We start from the raw sequence: 27,771 nt of genomic DNA on the forward strand, positions 1-27,771 counted from the left end.
TTAATCCGCTGCATGTTATGACACTCAGTCTGTCTCAATCCCTGTCAAACTTACAAGTTATCTGACCGATCATTCTACCCACTTATGAAATGTTAAGATTTAACCTTAAAAAGATATGTCAAATCAGTTATATATTACCTAAAAAGTGAACATGTATTTCCAAAACTTATTGACAAACTTAGATGACATTGTACAAACCATGTTAGGTTTGTTTCCATAATTTGTCACATCATCCAATTCCTGTTGTATGCTTGATGCCTACTGTTGGGTGTTTCTGTTCTCAATGTTTGCTGATATCTTCCACAATTTTAAAAGAAAAAGGCATCCACAGAAAGCATCAGGAGACAAAACTATGTTAATGGTGGACTTATAATTTGAACTGGAATAGCGTCCTACTGTGCTCTTTCATTCCAGCAGTCTGTAATTAAATTAACTGAGGTTTCAGCGTACGTTGTGTGTTCAGGACCCATTCTGAGCCCTTGATCTATTGCTGTGTCAATGCAGTACTGTAGGAGGTGCTGTAGTGTAGGAACTGCTGTCTTTTTGTGGCATGGTTTCAGTCAATGATCAATCTGCCCTCAGATGTAAAAGATCCCATGGCACTATTTGAACAAGAATAGGGGAGCCCTCCCTGTTGTCTCCGGATCAGTATTTTGTCCTCAATTACAAAAAAATGATCTGGTCATTAACACATGGCACTTTGAAGGAGCTTGCTATGAGCAAAATGGTTTTCACAGTTCCCACATTACAGTAGTTACTGTCCTTCCACATTATTTAGTTGGCTGCAAAGCATCTGGGGTGTCCTGAGTTTGTGAAAGTTGCTATCGAAATGGAAATCTTACTTTTATTTATTCAAAAGTTGGTTTTGAAAAACTCAAGAGTAGATGATGACAGCAAGATTTGGAAATAGTTACCAAAAGGAGCTGAAAGTACAGGGATTATTTATACAGGAACAGAAAGTGAGTTGAGGGGATTTACTGGGAGGGTCTTATGCTTCAGGGTGGCTTTGAAAATGGAAAACTTTTCATTTCTGGTTGGAGGTTATCAATGAGCATAGATGGTAAAAGACATATTGGGGGATCTGCTTCATAGAGAGAAAGATCATTGAGGCAGCGCTGTTTTATTTCTTAAAGAACGTGTAGCTCAATTCTTGAGGACAGAGGGAGTTATGAAGGGGTAAGAGTGGTATGGACAGCTGGGCAGTGGGATTAGTTATGAATTGTCTCACAAAGTACTAGCCAACACATGAAAGTTTTGGTCAGTATCTAGAAGATTATATTAAGCTACGAATGTGGTATATTATAATGTTTCTTGTATTGTGTCAGCTGTGGCTCAGTTGGTCATTCTCTTGTCTCTGAATCAGATAATTCTGGGTTCAAGTCCCACTTGAGAATAGAAATCCAAACAGGCATTCCCCTGGCAATACTGTACTGCAGGAGTGCAGCACTGTTGGAGGCACAGTCTTTCAGATGAGATACCCTATCTGCCTATTCACTTCCAGTCCTCACTGCTGCCTGGGGCCTCCTCACCCCTGTCTCTGCCCTACCTCTTGCTGCTGGCCATATACCCACTTGCTCCTCAGTGCTGGCTGCATCCCTTGCTGACCAAATCAAGCTCTTGCACATTGGAGCATCAACTGGGGTGGGGGTGTTTGTCCTGGTGCCCTGATGAGTATTTATCCCACAATCGATATCAGTAATAATCAGTTTACCTGGTCATTATTACATTACAGTTTGTGAAAGTTTGCTGAGTGCAATGGACTGAGTGTTTCCTTCTTTACAATTTTACAACATCACCATAAGTCCAAAACAGTTACATTTCTTTGATATATGCATTAGTCTTGACAGGCACTATATAAATGCAAGTTTTCTTTATGCTGTACATTTCAGGAGTGATTTGAATGAAAATTTGCCATTTTTATTAATAGGTTATTTTATTCTTTTGGAGAGGTCGTTGGAATATAGCTCTGTTAATTGATTCTCAGATTCCAGGAACATAACAAAACACTAAAAACCTACCAGAAATAATGGAGAATCTAGGGACTAGTGTGACTGAAGGACAAAAATATATTATTAGTAAATGAAAGTAATACTAGAGAAATTAATGGGATTTTAAGTGGATAAATCCCTTTGACCCGATGATTCACCTCCTATAGTGTTGAAAGACAGGGCTGTAGAAATAGTAGATACGTTAGCGATCATCTGTTAAAATTCTGTCAACTCCAAAGTGTTCCTACCAAATTAGAAGGTAGCATGTATAACTGCTATTTAAGAAAGGAGGGAGAGAGAAAACATGGGACTACAGACCTGTTAGCCTAACATTAGTTGTAGGGAAAGTGCTAAAATCTACAATGAAGGATGTGATAACAGGACATTCAGAAAATAATGGTAGGATTGAGCAAAGTCAACATGAATTCATAGAGGGGAAATCACGTTTGATAAACCTGCAAGAATTCTTTTGAGAATGTAATTGACACAGTAGGTAAAGGGTAACTGGTGGGAGGGTACATTTAGATTTTTAAAAGGCTTTTGATAAGGGCCCAAAAATGAAATTGGTAAAAACTAGACGACATGGGATTTGGAGGAATACAATGGCCTGGATCGAGAACTGATTCACTTGCAGCAAACAGACAGTAGAAGTAATAGCTGTGGGTAATGGGGTAAAGATCATTGCTTGTACCCGAGCTATTCACAATCTGTATCAATGAGTTTTAATGTGGGGTTTAAATGTAAGATTTCCAAGTTTGCAGATGACAATAAACTAGTGGGAATGCAAGTTGTGAGGATGATGCAAAAATGTTTCAAGGGGATTCGAAGATTTGGCAAAACGGAATACAATCTGCAGAGACGTGAATTCTATTTTGGTGGAAAAATAATGTAATTTTTGAATGATGAGAAGCTGGGAAATATTTTTGATTTCAAAGCGACATGGACATCCAAGCTCACGAGTTATTTGAAGTTAACATGCAAGGACAGCAAGCAATTATGGAGGCAAATAATATGTTGGTCTTTATTTCAAACGTGTTTGAGTACAAGGGTAAATATGTCTAATTCAATTACATAGAACCTTAGAGGGGTCCTACCTGTAACTTTGATCTCCTTAACCAAGGAAAGACTTACTTGCCATAGATAGAGTATAATGAAGATTAGCCAAAGTAATTCCTGGAATGGAGTGACTGTTCTGTAAGAAAACATGAAAGAATTGGGCCTTCATTTACTGGAGTTTAGAAGAATGAGAGGTCATCTGATCCAACCACACAAAATTCTCACAGGGATCAACTGGGTAGTTTCAGGAAAGATGTTTCCCTTGGTTGGGGGCTCGAGAACGAGGAGTCATAGTCTCATGGGCAGACCATTTCGGACTGAAATGAAGAAGAATTTCTTTACTCAGAGGGTAGTTAATCTTTGAAATTCTCTGCTGGAGAAGGTGGTGGAAGCTCAGCTGCTGAGTATGATCAAAACCAGGATCAATAGATTTCTACATCGTAAAAACATCACGGGAAGCATGGATTGTGCGAGGAAATGGTATTAAATCGAAGACCAACCATGATCTCATTGAATGATGGAGTGGACTCAAGAGGCTGAATAGTCTACTGCTCATATTTTGTATATTCTGAAAATGGACCAGTGCTATAGTGTGTGAGTAACTATGGATTTTCCATAGCATAATGGATGGATCGGTTTTAGCAAGGTGCGGTAAAACTGGTTTCAAATATTCACATATAAAAGAGAGGGTTCAGGCAATGTGATTGTCAAAAAAAAAACAAGATTGAGTCCTTCAGATTAAGGATCTGTACTTGGCAGAGCATTTTGAACTAATACAGAATAGCTTTTTTCTTGAAACATCAATTGACCATCCTCTATAATGTGTTGACATTTTAGTATAAAATGGTATTTGAGTTTAATAGACCACCTAGTCAGCTTCATTTGTTCAAAAGTAACCATCCAACATTCTCTGCATAGCTGAGCTAATACTTGCAGCAATGTTGTCAGCTAGTAGGTGCACATACAAAGACAAGTTATAAATTATTTCATTCATTATACATGTCAATGTTCATTTTTTGTAGATTTAGACCTGGAACTTTATAACTTAACATAACGACATTCATGGCTTATCTTTTCCTGGATTAAGGAGGTAAATCACGATCAGTGGAGGAGAAGCCAGTGCAATAAGGTCTGAGATGCTGATGGAATACAGATGCACAGAGCTGAGATAGAAAACTAATGATGCCAAATAATTTGGCTCAGATTTCTAGGAACATTAGATCCAGATAGGGCTATTCAAACCTTTTCTTCCAGTTAGATAGATCAAAGTTAATGTGTATTTTGACTTCATTTGTTAATTGTATTTGTTCCGTATTCTTCAGTACCAACAATCATTTCACATAGCCTCTCAAGGGAGAGAATTTCAGATTTCCACTGCCCATTGTGTGAAGAAGGACTTCCTTATATGTCTCTAATTTTAAGATTGTTCTCAATTCTTCCCATCAGAGGAAGTAATATCTTTGTCTATTGTATTTTATCCCTAAATCAAATAAACACCCATCTAATGTAATCTCAAGGAAATTTATAAAATCAAGCCTCACAAATCTCCCCTACATTGGGGAGACAGGACTCTTACTCACAGAGCACTTCAGAGAACACCTCCGGGACACCCGCACCCATCAACCTCACTGCCCCGTGGCCGAACACTTTAACTCCCCCTCCCACTCCACCGAGGTCATGCAAGTCCTGGGCCTCCTGCATCACCACTCCCTTACCACCTGACGCCTGGAAGAAGAACACTTCAGCTTCCGCCTCGGGACCCTCCAACCCCAGGGCATCAATGTGGATTTCATCAGTTTCCTCATTTCCCCTCCCCCCACCTTACTCCAACCCCACCCCCTCCCATTTATCTGTCCACCCCCAAGGCTCCCCACCTCCTTCCTGATGAAGGATTTTTGCCCAAAAATGCTGATTTTACTGCTCCTCAGATGCTGTCTGAACTGCTGTGCTTTTCCAGCACCACACTCAACTCACAAATTAATGTTCTAGTACTGAATAATTCTGGTGAATCCATTGGTATTCACTCCAAGGCTATACTTCCAGAGGTACAGTGCCTAAAATTGAATGTAGTTACTTGAAATGGGGTTTAACTGAAGTTAAATACATCTAATACATAACTATCTTCCTTTTGATTCCAGGGAATTTGAGATAAAGACCAATGTTCCATTAACATTTTTGGCTTATTTTAACACCATGGAAATGGTGTTTTTGTGATCTGTGTACCTGAAGAGACTCAAATCCTTTCCCTCTTTCATAATTCCTTGTCTCTCACAACTAGGGAAATGTAATCTTATTCCAAAATGCATGGCATTGAATCACATTATACACTTTGGAGCTGGATAAGTCAGGGATTGATGGTTCACCAGGATTTTTAGGCAAGGATTTATATGGGCAACATGGACAGGGTCTGTTTCCATGCTGTACATCTCTATGACACTATGACTCTATAATCTGTTCGACAGTTATACGGAAACATTTGTGATCATGGATTAAGTCAGTACTTTCAAGCCACTGGGTAAATTGGAAGTTTCTATATTCAACACAAATCGTTGAGGAAAAGGGCAGTAGATTGAAGGCGAAGATGAACATGACCACACTTTCAAGGGTAAAAAAAGTTCTTATTATGCAGATTTAAGAGATAGTGCAGAACTGGAATAAGTCAGAAAGCACAGACCCTGAGGAGAATGGGAGCGATATCATCAGTACCATTGTTCATAGCAGAATCCAAAGCATGTAGGAGCTGGCTCATTTTGTGATGTTAGAAGTTGAGTTGCTCTGCTAATGAGGAGAAAGTGAGGACTGCTGATGCTGGAGATTAAACTCAAAATGTGTGGTGCTGGAAAAGCACAGCCGGTCAGGCAGCATCCGAGGAGCAGGGGAATTAACATTTCGAGCAAAAGCCCTTCTTCATCAGGAATGAGGCTTATGGTCTGGGGGGTGTGAGTGGGGGGGGGGGGGGGGTGTGAGGCTGAGAGATAAATGGGTGGGGGTGGGGCTGGAGGGAAGGTAGCTGAGGATGCGATGGGCAGATGAAGATGTCACCCTTCTATAGTAAGGATGTTATTAAACTTGAGAAGGTGCAGAAAAGATTTACAAAGATGCTGCCCCAGGACTGAAGAGTTTGAGTTATCGGGAGAGGCTGAATAAGCTGGGCCTTTCTTTCCCTGGAATGTCAGAGACTGAGATTTTAGAGATTTATAAAATCATGAGGGTCATGAATATGAGACATAGTCAAGATCTTTTTCCGAGGGTAGGGGAATCCAAATCTAGAGGACATTGGTTTAAGGTGAGAGGTGAAAGATTTTAAAAAGGACCGGAGGGATAGGTTTTTCACACAAAGGGTGATGCATGTATGGAATGAGCTGCCAGAGGAAGTGGTGGAAGCTTGTACAATTACAGCATTTGAAAGGCATTTGGATGGGCATATGAATTGGAAGGGTTTGGAGAGATATGAGCCAAATATTGGCAAATGGGACCAAGTCAGATTGGGATGTCTGGTTGGCACAGATGAGTTGGACCCAAGGGTCTGTTGCTATGCTGAATGACTGTCTAACTCTATACATGTTAGGGGTAGATTCTTTACTCAGCGAGTCGTGAGTTCATGGAATGTCCTGCCAGTAGCAGTGGTGGACTCTCCCTCTTTATGGGCATTTAAACAGGCATTGGATAGGCATATGGAGGATAGTGGGCTAGTGTAGGTTAGGTGGGCTTTGATCGGCACAACACCGAGGGCCAAAGGGCCTGTACTGCGCTGTATTGTTCTATGTTCTATGTTCTATGTGTGGTAAGTGTACAGTACCTCATCACTTTCTATGACTTGGTCAGCTTCTTTAAGTATGTAAGGGATGCACCTGATAGTGATGCAACAGCACACCCATCTATAAACTTACCCAAACCATTCTGCTCTGTTGTAATCTGTCATAACACCTGATTTAAAATTTATATCTGATGGTTTGATAGAATGCTGAAAGGCTCATCAAATTTTCTCTGAAATCTCAGACTTAATGAATGTCCTTCCCTCTCCTGCAGGGCCAACCATTTTGTCTTGAGTTTTCACCATTCGGCAAGCAAACTCTACCACCCGCGTTAATTGGGATGCAAAGCAGTGGTTAAACAGATGTCAAACATTTTCCTTCTGGAGAGAGTTTATTAATTATTCAGTCTGATGGTACATAAAACTGTTTCCCGTTATACCTACCCAGTCAATCAATCAATTAATTAGCATAACTTATTTACTTACTTGCTTTATAACACAGTTCCAAAGGGCCCTCTTGTGTAGAGTTAGCAAACCCTGATCTTGAGGTGTGTAATAACTTCTCTGAATCAGGTTGATTGAGAAAAAAAGGTTGAATTGAAAAAGAAATACCAGTTTCAGATTATTCAAAACCCAATTCACATAGTTACAGGTTATTCAAATCCTGATCTGCATACACACAGATCCAGATTTTTCACATTTTGCTCTGTATCTACACAGTACCAAATCCAGAAATGATTGATCAGATCCTAATCCTGTATACAGGGATCGCAAGTTATTCAAACTGCGATCCATACACACACTTCCAGTTTATTCAAATTCTGACCTGCATACACACATTTGTAGATTATTCAATTCTTTATCCATGTACAGAGTTTCAGATAATTCAGATGCTGATCCAAATGCATAACTAATTGAAATCTGTATACCCAGTCCCAGATTTGTTCCTTAATCAGCTGCAAGCTACTAAATAGAAATTAAATTTAAACCTATTTTTATTCATTCTTTAGAATATCTATTTTAACAGTTGTGATCTTGTCCTTTTCTGACTGTCACATTTGAACACATGAAACAACATGCGGACAGTGTATCGATTCCGTACCCATGGAAGCGCAAGTTTGAGGGGGCGGGGATGAGAGAAAGGAAAGGGTTTTCGCTGGCTGCGTGAGCACTAAACCACTCCCGGCGGTAGGACCCTGCAGAAAGCAGCGGGAAGATCTGCTGCGAGTTTGGTGTAAGACGTGAGCACAGCACCCCCTGTTAGCTCTCAATCCCTTTTGCACCTTGCAGGGAAAAAAATCCGGAATGTTTGGCTGTGTCTCTCCTCCTTCTCCCCACCCACCGAGCTCCTTGTACCACAGCTCGGAGCGTCATCCGTGGAACGATTACAAGAGGGAGGGGACTGAAGCATCATCTGGGAGAGAGAAGGTAGTTGACTGTGTGCAGTCCGATCTCACAGTGCAGTAACTGGAGAGACAGCAAAACCTCTGGACTACGCTTTAATAGGCAGAAACAGCAAGAGGCAACTTCAGTTTCCATGGGATCATGTCCTGCAGGGCTGTCTGTATCACACGCTCTTCATGGACCGGTTGATTTGAGAAAGAAACTGGACCAAGTGTTGCTGTGATCACTTCTCGAGGTAATTAAGTTGAAAGTGATTTATTGAGTGCATTGCAATAGATTTTCTCTTCGCTCCTGGTTTTGTCTTTCTTTTAAAGAAAACAATCCTGCTTCGGGGCAGTAATCTCGGTTTGTCTTTTTTTAAAAAAAGAAATCTAGAGTCAGATTTTGTGGTTTTTCCTGTTTAAAAACGGACTTGTTTATTGATGATGCAAATGAGAGTTTAATGTGATTATTGATAGCTCGTTATCTTGTGACTTGTGTCTCCTTCTCTAGAGCTTTGGGATTGAGTTCCGCCTTGCTGTCCTGAAGATGTGGAGACTGCAAGTTGTGAGATTACCGATTCTCTGGTCCCCAGTGTGAGGGCAGGTCAGGCTGAATCTGCTGTTCTTCCCCTTCTCTGCCTCTGGCTGAAGCCTAGGTCTGGCCAGTGGCTAGAAGCGGTGCTGCTGTTTCTTCATCATCATCATCATCATCCGTGTGGTTATTTGGACCCCCACCCTCCGACCCTCACATCCGAGTCAAGCCGCCTGGGTCTCTCACCCAGCCCGGAGACATCCCCGAGAGTACCGTCTGCTTTCCCCCCCTTCACATCCCAGAAGCACAGATGCATTTTCGACTCGTTTCACTTGCGCTCGTTCTTCTAAACTGTATGGATGATGGGCACAGCCTGAATAACCGAGGGAAGCGGACCAGGAGAGGTCAGTGATGGGGATAGACTTAAAGAACACAGCACTCGGGATACTTTAATCAACTTTTTGTTTTTAAAAAGTTAGGGGATTGAAAAATAACGGAGAGCAGATTCTTAGTTACGTCCCGAGTAGGTTTTGTTGTATTTTGAAGAATTTAAACTCTAACCAATTCCAATCCTGGGGTTAAACTGAATGCTCCGGGATCAGGGATCAGCGGATTGGAGCAGCGGGCCAGACCTAACCCCGAACTTGATGAAACCGTGTGGGTTGTTTTTCCTCTTTCTCCACTTCACCCCCCAGGACTGTTTGTCCGTCTCTGTATGGGGACCGTCTGTCCCTGTGTGTGGGGGTCTGTCTGACTATCCCTGTCTGTTTTGGTGCGCTCTGGTACGTCTGCCTCTGTTTTTAGGTTATTCTATTTAAATCTACCGCCTAGTGTTTTGTGTTGGAGCCAATTCTCTCACTCCACCTTCCGAACATATCCCAGACACACACACACACACACACACTCCCTGATGTGTAAGGTTAGGGTCTCCAGTACCCGTGTTCGGCTGAGAAAAGGCCGGGACAATTTACATTGTAGACCACCTTTCCCACCCCAACCTCTAGTTTCCTTTTGTGGAGGCTCGGTTTAAAGATACTGGGGAATGGGGGAAAAATAATCCAACCATCGGGAGAGGGACAGACAACACTAACTCAGCTGTTGTTTGGTGATCGGCTGGTCTCTCAGTAACAGGTGATACAGGTTAAAGGCTGCACTTTCAGTTGTTGGTCAGGAATGACTTCAATCAAAATATAAGCCTTCTACGTAACTCTCTCTTACCTGGATAGTAAAGCGAAGAAGCCTTTGCAATATGGTTAACAGTTAACCTGGAAGATTCTAGTCGGACACTTACCCGGGAGTAAGGAATCCAACGTTGGAAGTTTCCCCTCTCTCTGGGAGGGGGGACGATTGTGTCAGTTCATTGCGGTGGGTTCAGGAAGGGGGAATCTGGTTGAAAACCACTCAGTGCGGCGAGAGAGGGGTTCGGTTAATGGTACTTAGAATCTAACTGGAATTGGAGGCTGTCTCTGAGACCGGCTCTGGGAGTGCTGCTATTGTCTTTTAGAGAATTATTCTCCATCGGAATATTAACACACACTCACTTTCGGTGAGAATAAACTTTCCATCATACTGGTTCTTTTTTTTAAAGAAAACCAGTGGGAGAATCTGTGTGGGGGCGCGGATTTCCTCCCGTCAGTGCTGAGTCCAGGTTCGGGGGAATCTGGGAAACTCGTGATCCGAGCCTTTCTGAGGAAGATGAAAGGAAGGGTGGGACACTCCAGTTCTTCCCCACATCTTTTTGTCTCCTTATTTAAGGACGGATGTAAATGTGTTGGAAGTGGTTCAGTGTAAGCTTCCCAGATTGACGTGCACTGACTGAGCTGCTGATGTTTATGGGGATAGATTGGACAGGCTTGTGTTTGCACACGAATTTCGACAGAGCGAGGCGTGATTTGATTGAAATAAGATCTTGAATTGTCTTGAAGGAAGATGTGGAAAGTGTTTACTCCTGTGGGTGGGACCAGAAGTAGGGGCGGTATTGCCCTAAATTCTAATTGAGATTTTGGAGGGACTGTTTTGCACCCCCTCCCCTCCCCCCAAACTTTGAAAGCCTCTGCCTCAGGAGGTTGAGGTAAGCTCGTGTGATATTTTTGGAAGGCAGAGGCTGCCTGACTCTCCTGCCTCACATGGAATAAAGGTTCTCAGGGATGGATGGAATTGGCAAACTTGAAAATCGCAGCCTTGATCTTAGTGAATGGCAGAGTGGGGTTGATGGACCCAATGGCCCACTACTACTTCTCGTTTTATGTTCATTCGTCCAGATGTGGAATGATCAAATGTCACCAAATGTGATCGATTAAACCTAGCGCGCTCAGTTTGTAACGTGCTAGAAAATTCTGAATTCGGTTGGATATTACTTTTATTACTGCACTAATAATCTGAAGTGTGGGCAGTCTGGGGGAAAAAAAATTAGATTACTTCCAGTGTGGAAACAGGCCCTTCGGCCCAACAAGTCCACACCGACCCTCCGAAGAGCAACTCACCCAGACCCCATTCCCCTATATTTACCCCTGCCCCTAACACGACGGGCACTTTAGCGTGGCCAATTCACCTAAACTGCACATTTTTTAGACTGTGGGAGGAAAACGGAGCACCCGGAGGAAACGTGCAAATCCCCCACACAGAGTCGCCTGAAGCGGGAACTGAACCCAGGTCTGTGGCGCTATGAGGCAGCAGTGCTAACCACTGTGCCAATCATTCTTCATTGGGTTTTTAAAAAGTAATTGTCATTAAACAATCATCCCACTTTCAGACTGACATCAGACTCAAACTGGTTCCTTAGGAAATCGACCATTCTACCTGCTCCGATCTGAGATTCAAGACCCACGTGTGTTCCAACCCTTAACTGCCCTCCAGTGTCCTGATGGCACACAACATTCTACTGCCCCGTTGTTTAAGGCAGCTCATTGTGATGAAAGTTTCGACAATGGGAAATGAGCAATAATTAATTATTTTGAAAATAAAATGCCTTAAGTTTGAAAACTCAAACTGACGTGAAGTGGCTTCATGTCCATCTAAGTGTGAAGGTGGCTGTTTTAGTCTGAGGGTTAAGTTGATTGTCACAGCCATAGACCACATTTTTTTTTCAAGAAATAAGTCCCAATGCATTTTATAGAAATGGTCAAAAAAACACTTGACACTGACTCACCAGGAGATATCTTGAGACAACAAAGATTTGTTTTTTAAAAAAGGAAATTTTAAGCACCAAAATATAGAGGGAATTAATTCCCTTGCCTCATAGGGGAAGAAATTGGAGATGCAGAGGGACAAATCATGGAAGTTTTATTTGAAATGAAGTTAAGTCTTTTGAATCATTGCTCGTGTGCTGATCAGGCACAGGAAAAGGCTGAATGGGACTTGCCAAGAGTTAGGCGACCCTGGGTGGAACTTTGGCTGACCTTTAAGATTGTGGTGGAAGTTTGGTCAAGTGAGCATTGAGGTATCCAACAGAGTCATAAAGGCACAATGTAGAGATACAGTTGTAACTATATTTGGATGGTCACCTTTTATTAGTAGACTTGTATATTCTTTATGCCATGTGCGTTCAGTAGATTGTGAAACCTAGTTAGAAGCCCCAGTATTTCATTGAACTGCTGAAAGTGTATCTGTAAAAGACTTGCACCTGCTCAACTTCTCATCCAGTTAGATATGACTCCACCAATCTTTGCATGGCCTTCCTGCTGAGTTCTGTGTGAAAGCCAGGTGATGTCACTTGTCTGTGAAGTGGGAATAACATTCTACAAGACTAGTGTGATTGGAGTTAAATGTAAGACAAGTTTTTCAGGTTATCAGAGGTTGGGTAAAATACTGTCTGCAGAGGTGTGTAGAAAGCAGAACAGGCAGCAGTATATCTGTATTTGCTCAGTAGGGTATCAAAGTCCACTCTGAGAGAATGAGAGGGTTCAAGTATATGTGAATAGAAGTCTTGGTGTAGTTGTGTAGAATTTTGCCACTATTCCTGCTTTACAATATCTGGTTGCATTCTCCCTTGGGCAAGGGAACCACAAAATGTCACTCAAAGTGTTCTGGATTAATGAGCCATTCAGATGAGGATTAGTTGAGTAAAATAGGCTTGAAATCTCTGGAGATGATGAACATATGGAATTGAGGTGGGTGTTTTAAGCTCAAGTAGGCTTAAGGTCGTAGAACTGCCGTCACCTAGTTCTGAAACTTCAAGGGTATCAACGCAGAGCAATGGCTGGAATGAAATATTTCACATGGGAAGGAGAAATGGATGCTGTATCCATTAGGAGTGTAGCTGATAATAGTGCTCTGCATACCTGACCAATACAAAACTCATGGAATGGAGTCAGAACAGTAAAATGACCTCTAAACTTAAACTTGATTTAATAAAATTGCATTGAATTCTTCCAAAAGCCAGAGGATACAAGTACCTGTTGATCAACCAATCCTCGTTGAACAGCCCATCCCATGAAGGCTTGTGCCTTCTGTTAGTAGGCAAGTATATTCTCCTTTGGGCAAGGTAATCAAAACTACGTTGTAAACTAGGAACAGTCTCATCTGTACAATTACAGCAAGGCTTCCTTTCTCACATTCTGCAATCCCTTTTGCATTATCTCAAATCGGTCTCAAATATTCTGGCAAGTAAACACAACACCGCTGCCTCTACAACCTTATGAACACCCCATCAGAAATATATCCTGAGTGTCATTTCAGTGTTAACACCAGGAAGTCCGAATTCTAGTTGGACTGCATCTCCAGTGATGTGACCTGTTGAGACATTCTAGATCTGGATGTGATGCTGATGGTATCAAAAGCATCTTCCACAGAAAAGGTATCGACTGTGTAAATTGTTGGAAGGTTTAATGTCCCAAAGCCAGTTTGTGCCTAAATCTGTTAATCATTTAATTAATGCCAATTTTAGTCTGTGAGTTGAGGTTCAGCTGGACTGTGAAGCAGCCTCATTCTGTCCTTATTCAGTTGGGTGCAGATTCCGCTCCAGAGTGCGTGACTACCCAACTTAGCTTTTAATATAACCTGGTATTGTTTGCTTCAAAACAAGCTGTGTAAAATGGTTTATTTTTGAAAGTTGTTTATCAAAACCATTATTGCTTTTTCTAAATGTGACTGATACAATTGTAGTTTTGCTCCCTAACTGGCAGGCAGTTCAACTAATCCTGATGCAATTATCTAGTTTAGCATTTTTTTTTGTCATGATTCTGCTTTCCTATTTGTGGGGGTTAAATGCAATTAGTTGTGAGAAATGTTGTTTCCATTTGTCAGAGCTGTTATGTGAAATCAGGTTTGTGTAAGAGTTTGATTAGCAGCAATTATGATTTGACTGACTCCTGGGGGGGGGGGGTGTTGTGGGGGAAGAATTCCTAACCTTTTCCAACAATTTTAAAAGCACCTCCATGAAGATATACATCTAGTCATAGTCTTAATGTACAAAACTGCAACAGACCTTTCAGTCCAACTCTTCCATACTGTCCCATTTGCTAGGACTTGGCCCATATCCCCCTCAACCCTTTCTAATCCTATTTAAAAAGGCATCTGGTTGGGTATGTTGTAAATGTACAGGCTCCACCACCACCTCTGGCAGTTCACTTCATACATGCATCACCCTCTGCATGAAAAAATTGCCCCTTTTTTGAATCTTTCCTCTCTCACCTTAAACCTATGCCCTCTAGGTCTGGACTCTCCCACCCCAGGGAAATGGCTTTGTTTATCTACCCTATCCATGCCCCTCATGATTTTATAAACCTCTACAACCTCATCGTCTGGTGTTTGAGAATTAAAACTCGATTGTTTGGGATGGATTAAATGAAGTGGTTTGAGTGTTTGGTTCCAGTTTATAATCTCTCCATGGTTGGATTTGCAAAAGGATGACCTTTTGCTGTTTGCATTTTAGTTGTACGTGTATCAATCACTTCATCTGTAATCTTAATGTGTAACATACTGAGATTAAATAGCACAAGACTATAATTGTAACCCATACATTAACATCACCATGTGGTTTCCACTTGATTTGGACGAATTTAAACTTCCTAGTAGTCTGTGTTTTTCTTTTGCCAGACTCAGTAACCCGTGGAAAATTCAAATCTCAATTCAAGGGTTTCAGAAATTGTACAACCGGTGCTTTGGGTGACTGCCAGTAGGAGGCAGCACTTCTTGTAAGTGTCCTTGTGACTATCCCAATGCTAAACTGAAAACCATTAAATACAACCAAACAGCCAAATTATATAAAAAATGGGTTTAAATGATCGTGCTCTCAAATGGATGTTTGCTGTTTATACTTAATTGTGATATGTTGGTATGTTACATTTCAACATTCTCTTTTTTTTTGACTTTTTGAATCAAAAAGGGTGTTTTCAAATTTGAATAAATTTTCTGGTTGAGCCAGTATTGGATCTTGTTTGACCCCTATGTATATCTCAACAAGAGGTACAAATTGTCTTGAATAACGATTTTATCTTCAGTGGCTAATTTTATTATGATCCAGTTGGTAGCACTTTCTTCTGAGCCAGAAGCCTATGTATTCCGTCCCAATTGAGAGCACAATTCGGGCTGCCACACCCTTTGCAGTACTAAGTGGGTGTTTTACTGTCAGAGGTCTCAAATTTCAGACGAGATGCTCATCCTGGGCACAGTCTGTCTCCTTAGCACATGGGAATGATTGACTCCAGCACTACAGCATTTTGAAAAACAACAGTGATGTTCTCCTTGGCTTCCTGGTGAATATTTATCCTTCACCAACACCACCAAAAGTTGATAATCTGGTCAGTATTCCCTTGTTTATGGTCAATTGCTGTATTTCCTACAATACCACAGTGATTTATATTTCAAACCTACTTCAGTGACTCAAGTACTTTACTTTCCACAACCTCAGCCTTTTTTTTTTGGTGACATGGTGACTCAGTAGTTAGCACTGCTGCTTCACAGTATCAGGCACCCAGATTTCAATTCCAGCCTTGGGTGGAGTTTGCATGTTCTCCCAGTGTCCGTGTATTTCCTCTGGGTGCTGTGGTTTCCTCCCACAATCCAAAGATGTGCAGGTTAGGTGAATTGGCAATGCTAAAAATTGCACATAGTGTTCAGGGACGTGTAGTCTAGGTGCATTAGTCAGGGGTATGTACAGGGTAGGGGAATGAGTCTCGGTGGGTTACTCTTTTGGAGGGGCGGCGTGGACTTGTTGGGCCAAAGGACCTATTTCCACACTGTAGGAATTTTAATTCTTCTAATAAAATGTGGGTCTTTTGTGCTAAGATAATGGCAAAGTGAAGCACATTTAAGTAAACCTTGGCAGCAATAACCATTTGGAAGTTATGTAACTGGAAGGCAGAGATTCCCGGGGTCAGGCTGTTGGTGACTGGGATTTGTGACTTTGAATTCCTCTTCAATAATTGTGAATATTTTCACATTGCACCATTTTTCGATAGTTTAATTTTGTCTTTAAATGGCCAAGTTGGTTTTTCGGGCTGGTGAACATGCCTCTTGGAGTGCAGCAGTCTATTCAAACTCTTGGGATTATCAGTGTGCTTGGGAGATTGTTACACTGGTGTCTAATATAACTGGCCATTATGAAAACTCCTATGTATAAGCAGTTTGAAAGTTTAATAGTGATTGTTCACGAACTGGAGGATTACAAACATAAACAATGCTTTACATCCCTGGAAGACAATGGCTCACTGGGTAACGATTGTGCCAAATCCCTGTTTTAAATTTAAAATTATTCATCTAAACTCCATTTAGAAGGTTGATGTTTTATTATCTCTCCCTCTTTTGAGAAGATGGTGGTGAGCCTTCTATATGGCTAGTTGACTGACCATGTCAGAAGGCAGTTAATCATTTGTCGGTGAGGTATTGGAGTCCCTCGACTTCAAATGGGGAGAGATTGCTAGGTTCCACCCCGTCCACTCCTTTAAGACACTGGTGAACTGGGAGGGTTAAATGTCCCTCTAATAGTTCCCTGATTTTTTTTTTCTCTCTCTTGCCAAAATCCAGCTTTTATTATCTGATTTTACATTCTTAAAGTCACAGGGAGCTTTGAACTCTATCGTTCTTTTTTGAATCAGTGTGTCATAGATATACAGCTTGGAAACGGGCCCTTTGGTCCAACTCATCCATGCCAACCAGGTATCTCAATCTAGTCCCACCTGCCAGCATCTGGCCCATAATCCCTCCAAACCCTTCCTATTCTCATACCCAGGAGAAAGTGAGGATTGCAGATGCTGGGGATCAGAGCTTAAAGATGTGTTGATGAAAAAGCGCAGCAGGTCAGGCAGCATCTAAGGAGCAGGAGAATCGACATTTCAGGCATAAGCATTTCAGGAAGGGCTTATGCTCAACGTCAATTATCCTCCTTGGATGCTGCCTGACCTGCACTTTTCCAGAAACACATTTTTCAGCTATTCATATACCCATCCAAATGCCTCTTAAATGTTGTAATTGTACCAGCTTCCACCATTGCCTCTGGCAGCTCATTCCATACATGTACCACCCTCTGCGTGAAAAAGTTGACCCTTCGTTCTCTTTTATATCTTTTGTTTTTCTCTCCTCTCACCCTAAATCTATGTCATCTAGTTCTGGATTCCATGACCTCAGGGAAAAGACTGTCTATTTACCCAATCCATGCCCCTCATAATTTTGTAAACCTCTATAAGGTCACCCCTCAGCCTCAGACGCTCCAGGGAAAACAGCCCCAACCTGTTCAACCTCTCCCCATAGCTCCAACCTTGGCAACATCTTTTGTAAATCTTTTCTGAACCCTTTCAAGTTTCACAATCTTTCCGATAGGAAGGAGACCAGAACTGAGCACGATATTCCAATAGTGGCCAAACCAATGTCCTGTACAGCTGCACCATGACCTCCCAACTCCTGTACTCGGTACTCTGACCAATAAAAGAAAGCATATCAAATGCAGCCTTCACTATCCTATCTATGACTCCACTTTCAAGGAGCTATGAACCTGCACTCCAAGGTCTCTTGTTCAGCAACACTCCCTAGGACCTTGCCATTAAGTGTATAAGTCCTGCTAAGATTTGCTTTCCCAAAATGCAGCACCTCGCATTTATTTGATTTAAACTCCATGTGCAACTTCTCAGCCCATTGGCCCGTCTGGTCCAGATCCTGTTGTAATCTGAGGTAACCTTCTTCGCTATCCAATACACCTCCAATTTTGGTGTCATCTGGAAACTTACTAACTGTACCTCTTATGCTCACATCCAAATCATTTATGTAAATGACAAAAAGTAGAGGACCCAGCACCGATCCTTGTGGTACTCCACTGGTCACAGGCCTCCAGTCTGAAAAACAACTCTCCACCACCATCCTCTGTCTTCTACCTTTTGAGCCAGTTCTGTGTCCAAATGGCTAGTTCTCCCTGTATTCCATGAGATCTAACTTTGCTAATCAGTCTCCCAATGGGAACCTTGTTGAATGCCTTACTGAAGTCCATATAGATCACATCCACTGCCCTCCATCAATCCTCTTTGTTACTACTTCAAAAAAACTGTCAAGTTTGTGAGACATGGTTTCTCACGCACAAAGCCATGTTGACTATCCCTAATTAGTCCTTGCCTTTCCAAATACATGTACATCCTGTCCCTCAGGATTCCCTCCAACAACTTGCTCACCAGTCTATAGTTCCCTGGCTTGTCCTTACTGCCCTTCTTAAACAGCGGTACCACGTTTGCCAACCTCCAGTCTTTTGGCACCTCACCTGTGACTATTGATGATACAAATATCTCAGCAAGAGGCCCAGCAAACACTTCTCTAGCTTCCCACAGAGTTCTCGGGTACACCTGATCAGGTCTTGGGGATTTATCCACGTTTTATTATGCTTTTCAAGACATCCAGCACTTGCTCCTCTGTAATCTGGACATTTTCTTTTTGCAAGGTGTGACCATCTATTTCCCTACTCTTCTATATTTTCCATATCCTTTTCCACAGTAAATATGGATGCAAAGTATTCATTCGTACCTCATGCCTCCTTTGTCCCCCCCCCCTCCCCCAAAACCCTATTTTTTTGCAGCTCCACACACAGGCCACCTTGCTGACCTTTGGTCCTATTCTCTCTCTCATTACTTTTTAAAAAATCTTGTCCTTACTGTATTTACAAAAAGCTCTTTGGATTCTCCTTAACTCTATTTGCCAAAGCTATTTCATGTCCCCTTTTTTTTCCTCCTGATTTCTGTCTTGAGTATACTCCTACTTCCTTGATACTCGTCTAAGGATTCACTCGATCTATCTATCCTTTCTCGTTCTAACTCCATGTGGGAGAAAGGGAGATTAGATAGATGTCTGTCCATAAAAGACCTGCTTTTAGAACAGGAAGCTGCTCTTTCTAATGAATGGCATCTCGTTGCTCCAGTGCCCATGTAGTTGTGGTTTGCAAACTTGATAAAGAAAGGCTTGCATTCCTATAACAAGCTGCGACTGCAATATTTTTCGGAATGCAGTCAATATTGAAATGTTGAAACCAACTTGTGCAAAACCAGTTTCTAAAAACAGCAGTGTAACAAGTAGGTTTTTGATGTTGGCTGAATGTTAAATATCTGTCAGATCCAACTTGGGTAATTTCTGCCTCCTCCAGAAAAGTGATGGTGTTGAGATGTATCCTATCAAGCTGCACTTGTTTAGTCATTTGGATTCTGCCAAAGCCACTCCGCTCCTGAACCTTTTTTACAGCTTTGGTACAAACATGGACAAAAGAGCTGAACTCCAGAGGGTCACTGCCTGACGAACTGCCCCCAGCAGTAAGCCAGTGTTTGAGTGAGGGTGATATCATGGAGCTCTAGCAAAGCTGGAGTCAGTTGGAATCTGAGGTGTGGGAGGGTTACAAGGGCAGGTCTGAGAGTGAGTAACCAACTAACTGACATCCTGACTCTCAAACAAGGTGTAAGCCTGGAGTGCTTGCTCCCCAAAACCAGGCACAAGCCAATTGGCATGCTCGCTCCCCACTTTGCTGAATGAGACCAGCTCCAACAATACTCAAGAAGCTTGGCATCACCCAGGATAAAGCAGCCCACTTGAATGGCACCACATTCATAAACACTCCCTCCCTCTATAACTGATGCACAGTAACAGCAGTGTGTACCACTTACAGCATGCATTACAGAAATTCACTTTCATGGGAACACCACCACCTGCAAGATTCCCTCCAAGCCAATCACCATCCTGATTTGGAAATACCACCATTCCTTCCTGTCACTGAGTCAAAATCCTGGATCACCCACCTCAACAGCATTCTGGGTCAACAAAGCAACTTAACAACACCACCATCACCACCATGTTGAGGGCAATGAATGCTGGGCCAAGCAGGAATGCTGACTTCCAATGAGTAAAGATAAAGGATTCTGGGGAAAAGACCCCTGCTGTTTGACTATGGGGTCATTTTTGTATCCATCTGTGCCTTTTTCTGATCTTTTGGCAGATCAGACCTCTTGAGTGTCTGCTCCCAAAGTATGGCAGTTAACTAGGTTTGCCAGCCTTGTGTTCAAATGTATGAATTGGGACTTGAACCCACAATCAGCTACTTCTACGGGAAGAGTGTTCTAAGCTAACCTACAGATAAAGCTCAATGTGGAGGTACCCTCAATGTTCAGCAACACCAGAACTGTCAGGTTGTGACAGCACTATACGTCTGGAGGCCTGTGGGGTTATGGCAAATGTCTGATTTTTAAGAAGATTGTGGATTACAGGAACCTCTGGAAAAATTCTCTGGTTTTGGGAAGTCTTTGCAAAATGAGCCTTGAATCCAGCCATCGGTGTTGTCTGCCTTTTTGTAGTTTTTTTAATTTAAACTTGCCACTGTATGAAGCAGCTTGGAATTGTTGGTTGTTAGAAAATTGGAATTTGGGCCACAATGTGAGATTTCAACAAGTCAGTAGCAGCTTGTTTTTGGAGGCAGATTTTATGGGCATGCTTCTTAATGAAGGGGGGGAGTGAGACTTAGGAAGGAAGATCCAAATCTAGATGCTGCCAACGTTACAATAACGGATGTATATGGTGAAGTGTGAGAACATGGAGAGGGATGAGATTGTTGAACAATTTGAACACAAGAATGAAAACCTTTTTACTCTAGTGTCTTGTGGGGCCTGACCGAGACATGGAGATGTGTGGTCGATCAGTATTACCCCTCAATGCCCTGTCATTTTGAAGTTATCTTCAATATTTTAAGTAACATCAATAAATACTCAATGGCTGCAACTGACCCACAAGAGACAACCTGGGTTCTAGCAGACCTGTCTGGGAGTCTCCTTGATTCACGAGTTTGAATTGATATGGTGGCTATTGTGAGTGTCATGTTTTGGTTCTTTACCTTCCGTAACAATGTCTTGTTTCTTTTTGAGGCTGTTGAATCTTTCCACTCTACTCTCTCTTCTTTAGAGAACTCTTCAACACTTTGCTTTCTTCTTATGGAGAAATTCAATAGGTTTTGGCAGTATCTGTTGAATCTAATGAGTCCTCCTTCAGATCAGTTATGTAGAAAAGTTCTATTGGACTCAATTATAACTTTCTCTATGCCAAGACTGAGCTTTTTCAACTCACTTTCTGCTTTCATTTCAGATCTCCAGCATACGCAGTATTATATTTTTCATAAAATTCCTTTCTTGGACTGTATTCCTGCCTCATTAAAAATTATGAATCTAACTTAAAACATGAATTAATAAATAACCTACTCTGATTTTTAGAAAATGCCCATGTTTTCACTGATCAATTTCCCTGTGTATTATGGGGGTGAGGGACACAATGGTTGCTATAGGAAGGAAATAAAACTAGATTAATCCAGTCTTATTTTTTTAAAAAGCCATTTCAAACATCTCCATGTATGAACATCAACCCAATACAGCATTGAATCTGCTTTTCTCTAACCCTTTAGGGACCACTCTGAGCTCAATCTGGAGATTGCACAATTGCATCATTTTCTGGCTTACATCTGCTATGAATTGAAGCAATACAGCAGGACACCTGCTGTGACCATCATTCTGCTATTCCGTTTGGTTGTCATACTTTTCCCCTGCTTTTTTAGACACTAGGGTATCATGTTCTGGAGGAATCGCTTGGTAGTAGCTTGGAAAATAACTTTGGTTTTGTTGGCATGACAAATGATGTGAAAGTGTTCCATCCCTCTAATACACCACTTGCTATAGTCTTCTCATCTGTACAGGGATTGTCCATTTTAGCAGTAAATGAGGGAGAGCAATGTCAATTGACGTTTATCTTTTTAAACTTTGATTTCAACTGAATGTATTCTATGCTGTTTAAATTGTGTTGGTAGAAAGTCGTTCTTGCCTTGGCACCAGTACTAAATCATCTGTCTTGCTCCTTTCCCTGATCCTTTTGGCATTGGTTCCAGGCTCAAATGGTAGACTTACTGTAAAGTGTAGCTTATGTTTGTAATAAACATTTGATCCTCGAGTGTATTCTTGGATAATTAGCATCATTATGTTTCTGTATGAGAAAAGCTCATAAGTTTCTGCTTTACAATATTAGAGTAATTGCAGAGGCAAGAGCCTAGTGGTATTACCAGTGCACTTTTATTCCTGGGTTTGGAACCTAGATTCAAATCCTGCTGTGGCAGATGGTGGAATTTGAATTCAATAAAACTCTGGAATTAGAGTTCTGTGATGACCGCAAATCCATTGTCAATTTGTCAAGGAAAAACCCATCTGTTTCACAATATCCTTTTTGGGAAAGAAACTACCATCTTTTACCTCGTCTGGCCTTCATGTGACTCCATACCCACAGCAATGTGGTTGACTCTTAACTGCTCTCTGGGTAATAAGGATGGGTAATGCTGGCCTAGTCAGTACTGCTCTCCTCTAAATTTATTTTTTTAAAGTCTGACATCACCGAACCCCCTCTAAACTGAGTTCGGTTAAGATTCAGATATTTGAAGTTATTTTGTAATTCCCTTTCCTCCTTCCTTTTCCTAGCCAGAATTTTTATCTTTCTTTCCTGTCTCCCTGATTCAACTCCATCTCCTTTTTATCCATGCTGCCTACATCCTCCTCTGACCCTATTCTCATTGATCCACTGAACACCCAATGTTTCTCAGTGCAAATGTTGATGTTTTGACTGTACCATTTTAGAATTTGTGTGTGGGCGGGGGGAAGGGGGAAAGGAGAGGAGGAGGGAGTGGTGGAGTGGGAGTTGCAGATAAAGGGGGTGGTTGAGGCAAGGTGGTGAAGTCAGGCAGAGGGTACGACCTGCTTATTCAATGGGAGGAATGGATCTGTCTACTTTGGATTCCAATTTTTAAAAAAAATATTTTTGTCTGTAACCAATAATGAGATGCAGGCACTGTATGTGTATAACCACTGTGGGCATAATCAATCCTAATATAGTTTTGTGACCCAGTAACAAATTGTTTATGCTAACTGTTAGCACACCTACAGTAAAGTTTTTGTAAATCTAAATACCAATAGGGTAATTAAGGGTTTTTTAAGCTGAGATGCTAAAGGACAAGATTTAAGTCCCACCTGCTTCCAGAAGTATTCAATGTCAAATGTGAACAGGTTAACTTAAGTTCTGTTGGGTTGAAGGGGATGGGGGAAGAAACCATGCTAATTGGGCAGATTATAGATGGCAATGGGCTATTTTTTTCAATTGAAGGGAGTTGCCTTTTGCAAATTCTGCAGTCACTCCCATTTACAATCTTGGTTATTGGTGATGTATTGTCTCTGCTTGGCTGGATGACTACAGCCCCAACAACACTCGAAGCTTAACACTTTCCAGGACAAAGCAGCCCACTTGGGTGGCACCACACCCAGCAACATCCACTTCCTTCCACCACCATGCAGTAGCAGCAGTGTGTACAATCCACAGCGTGTGCTGCAGAAATTCATCAAGGATCCTCAGGCAGCACCGCCAAACCCACAACCACTTTCATCTAGAAGGGCAAGGGCAGCAGCTACATGGAAATGCCATCACATTCAAGTTTACCTCCAAGCCACTCCCTATTCTGCCTTGGTAATATATTGCCATTCCTTCATTGTCATTGAGTCAAAATCCAGAAATTCTCTCCCTCATGACATTGGGGGGTCAACCCACAGCAGGTAAAACTGCTCACCACCAGCTTCTCAAGGGCAACTAGGGACTGGCAATAAATGCTAGTCATATGATTAAATACATCCTGTTACTTGAGATGAATGGGTTTATTTAAGGCAGTGGAAGATACTGTGTCATGAGGGATAGTGTTTTGCTTTTGTCGATTGCCTTTCAGGGTCTGGTTATCTTGTATGACCAATAATCTCCATGTGTGGATTGGGGGCTACATGCAGAAACAGTACCATTTTTGCTGCAATCTAGGTGTACTAGGAATGTCTTTTTGGAACGAGCCTACCTACCCTTTTTCCAACAGGCATTGGAATGAGGTGCTTTCTTTCAAAGGATATGGCCTTGGATATAGACTGGATCTGTGTTGACTTTCCTGGAGTCAATGGTGACCAGCAGCTTGCTTAAAGCACTTTTGTGGAGTTTACGATAGGTCCACTTGGCTGTCATGGAAGGAGTTTCAGGATTCCTCCCGACACTGAAAGAATGGGTTTGATGCCTGTCCCTGTGAACAGTGTCCAGGTAGCATTCGAAAGAGGTGTTCGTGTTCAGGTCATAAGTTTGCTCATTGAGCTGGAGGGTTGGTTCTCAGGCATTTAGTCACCGTGCTAGGTAACATCAGTGAGCCTCTGGTGAAGCGCTGGTGTTCTGTCCTGCTTTCTATTTGTCTTGGTCCATTAAGGAGGGTGATATCTGCTCCAGTTCACTTTTCTCAGGGGGTTGGTACATGGGGTCCAGAACCATGTGTTTATTGATGGAGTTCCAGTTTGAATGCCAGACCTCTCGGAATTCTCTTGTGTGTCTCTATGTAGCCTATCCCAGCATGGATGTGTTATCCCAGGTGAGGCGGTGTCCTTCTTTGCCTTTATGTAAGGATACTAGTGATAGTAGGCCATGTCTTTGGGTGGCCAGTTGGTATTATAGACAATAGATGCAGGCCATTTGGCCCTTCGAGCCAGCACCACCATTCATTATGATCATGGCCGATCATCCTCAATCAGTATCCTGTTCCTGCCTTATCCCCATAACCCTTGATTCCGCTATCCTTGAGAGCTCTATCCGTCTTTCTTGAAAGTATCCAGAGACTTTGGCCTCCACTTCCTTTTGGGGCAGAGCATTCCATATATCCACTACACTCTGTACCCTGGTGGCTAGTTTCCTGACTGTCTGTCTGATGTAGAGTTTGTTGCAGTCCATGCAATGCATTTTGTAAATGGCATTCGTTTTGCTGGTTGGTACAGGGTCCTTTTTTTTTTAAGTTCATCAGTAGCTGTTTCAGTGTCTTGGTAGGTTTGTGGGCTACCATGATGCCAAGGTGTTGGAGATGACCCGGAATTGATATCACCCACCTTTTTAACAGACCAGGACAACACCAGTGCTTGCTTGGGGCTCACGGATGTTATCTAGTATGGTGATGAAACATTTGAGAACAAACCTTCGGGCTCAGCACGCAAACTTACAACCTGAACCTCAACCCGAGCTGCGAATCTTCTCATTGGGGAGCATCTTGTCTTGCCATTCAGCAGTTTGGTTGGAAAGTTCTATGTTTTGCTCCCAACATCGAAGCTCGTCACTGCTGATCTCTCTCTCTCATTTTGAGTGTATTGTTCAAGACCTGAGATGATTCTTCCCATGAAGCCTCATTTCTGCAATGTGAAAGTCATTTGGCTTTGCTAATATTGCTGCTGTTGAAGATGGTAATGAGGATGAGCCACCTTTTTTTGCAAATGTGTAGTCCATCGATAACAGGTGGACCCACTATACTAACTTTCGGCGGGAATTTCTTTTTTACTACAGCCATTTTGGTGAGCATTTGAGAATCAACCACTTTGTGGGTTTAGTCACATGTAGGTGATACCAAGTAAGGTGCACATTTTCTTACCTAAAGGATATTTGCTAACCAGATGGGATTTAATCAGCTTTGAATTTAACTTGCATCCGTGATGGGACTTGAACTTGTCTCTGGAGCATTTAGTCCAGTCACATTTATCACTGGTACAATCACCAAATTCTATTCTACACTTTTAGGGCTAATATACATAGCTTTCTAACCTAAATGTTATTGTGCACATTATAATGCTATAGCCTCTTTCTTGTTGAGAGATTCTAATTCCAACTTTGAACCTGTATCTTTTGAATTGTGATGAAAGGTGTGTGATTTATTTACTTTGAGTCTATTTCAAACTGTGGGTGTTGGCCTGTTTTGCTAAGGTATTAAAACTTTAATTTAGGTCCGTCTTTTTAGAGGTATGATTTCAAGCCAGTATATATGAGGGCAAATGATTGCAAGGAACTCTGGTCTTGGAAGTTTTTGTATTGCAGCTCATGAGAGAAAGTAGATAATTTTAATCACTTAAGGGAATTGTGTTAGTGGCAGGGGGAAAGGTGGAGGAATGTAGGATAATGGCTGATCTGATCATGACTTTTCCATGATCCCGCTAAATGGCTTACCTCTGCTCCAACATCTTCATGGTCTTAAAGCATTTAGTCATTAGCTGTGGTAGAATCTCTGAGGATCAAGTTTATTTTTAATTTAACACCCCTTTTTCTTAGGTGCAGTTTGAAGGAGACTTGATTGGGGTTCAAGTATAATCTCTCTTCTAGAAGGTTTTCATCATTTTCCTATCTTTAATCAAGCTGTTTGAAGAGATGTTATTACCCATCTCTGCAGCAGGTGGGACTTGAATTTGGGTCTCTGGTCAAGGGTAGACACGTTACCACTGTGCCACAAGAACTCCACAAAAATGCCACGTCAAGTGGGGAATTGAGCCACTGTCTCCTGCATGACAGGTGTGGAAACTAACCACTGTATGACCAAGGGGCCTAAATAGTGAGCTTGGTTCATTTCGATCAGCAAGGGCAACCATGTGTGTTACCTCGGTAATGAGGGAGTACCACAACGCTGTTTAAGCTGGGGCTGCAAGCCAGCAAGTTGGGTCAGGATGGAATTTTGAACCCATGGCTGTAGTCTTATTAGTACCGCACTCTAACCATCTGAGCTAAGTAAACAATGGCCTAATCTCTCCTTGGAAAAGGAGACTTGTTCAGAGCAGTTAAGGACGTAAGGTATCTCAGTGAAAGAGGTTTTAGCTTGTCAAAACCTCCAAACAGGGAGTGTTCTGTTAGACTTTCTCAGTTTAGAACAGTCCATACTATTCTAATCTCAGTGGTGAATATTCCAGGCAACATTTCATGGCCCTCGGGATAGGAACTGAGAAGGAGCAGTTTTCCCAACAGTTTGGGTCGGGAATGAAGTTTTGTTTTGAGCAACTGGGAAGTGACGGTTGTGGAAGAGATGGATTTTTTTGTTTTGTCATGTGTTTGAAATCTTTCAGATTTGTTTTCTGTTTAACTTGATATGTTTATATTTTGTGTAATAAGCTTCTACCTTTTTATTAAGAACATGATTTGGTTTTTGTGGCGCAGTGAAAGGCTTTTTTAAAAAAAGGGGGAAAAAGACCAATGATTTATCAAACTAGATTTCATTTGGGAACTGACTTTTTCCGATAGAAAAATCGGCTGGGATCATAAAACTATAAACTGTTGGCTTGAGAGAGAAGCAAAAATAAGTTGCAGAAGCCTATTTTTAAAAATAAGAATTTTGGTCTATTATTACAATAGTGTATTTGGCTCTAATCTGAGAATCCTGCTCCAAGATCCAAAGTGGAATCCCAATTCCTGAGTCTGAACGTCTTTCTCCTGGTTGATATTGCTGATTAGATTAGATTCCCTACAGTGTGGAAACAGGCCCTTCAGCCCAACCAGTCCGCACCGACCCTCCGAACACTAACCCATCCAGACCCATTTCCCTCTGACTAATGCACCTAACAATATGGGCAATTTAGCATGGCCAATTCACCTGACCTGCACATCTTTGGACTGTGGGAGGAAACTGGAGCACCCGGAGGAAACCCCCGCAGACACAGGGAGAATGTGCAAACTCTCCACACGGACAGACAGTCACCCAAGGCTGGAATCGAACCTGGGACATGTTGTGAGGCAACAGTACTAACCACTGAGCCACTGTGCTACCCC

General features: G+C 42.0%; 1 protein-coding gene across 2 annotated transcripts in view; it reads left to right on the top strand.

The window, feature by feature from the left end:
* The first annotated feature begins 8,055 nt into the window (after positions 1-8,055).
* Positions 8,056-27,771, top strand: part of rspo2 (R-spondin 2) — a 128,702-nt gene continuing 108,986 nt past the window's right edge. Inside the window, exons 1-2 of one of the 2 annotated variants that reach the window (XM_072570993.1) lie at positions 8,056-8,437; positions 8,695-9,119. In XM_072570993.1, coding sequence (XP_072427094.1) covers positions 9,026-9,119 — 94 coding nt within the window. In that variant the 5' untranslated portion in view covers positions 8,056-8,437; positions 8,695-9,025. The remainder of the gene's footprint in view (positions 8,438-8,694; positions 9,120-27,771) is intronic. The other variant, XM_072570992.1, reaches the window with a different exon arrangement.

The sequence above is a fragment of the Chiloscyllium punctatum genome, chromosome 5 (assembly GCF_047496795.1).
Source record: "Chiloscyllium punctatum isolate Juve2018m chromosome 5, sChiPun1.3, whole genome shotgun sequence".
NCBI classification, from domain to species: Eukaryota; Metazoa; Chordata; class Chondrichthyes; order Orectolobiformes; family Hemiscylliidae; genus Chiloscyllium; species Chiloscyllium punctatum.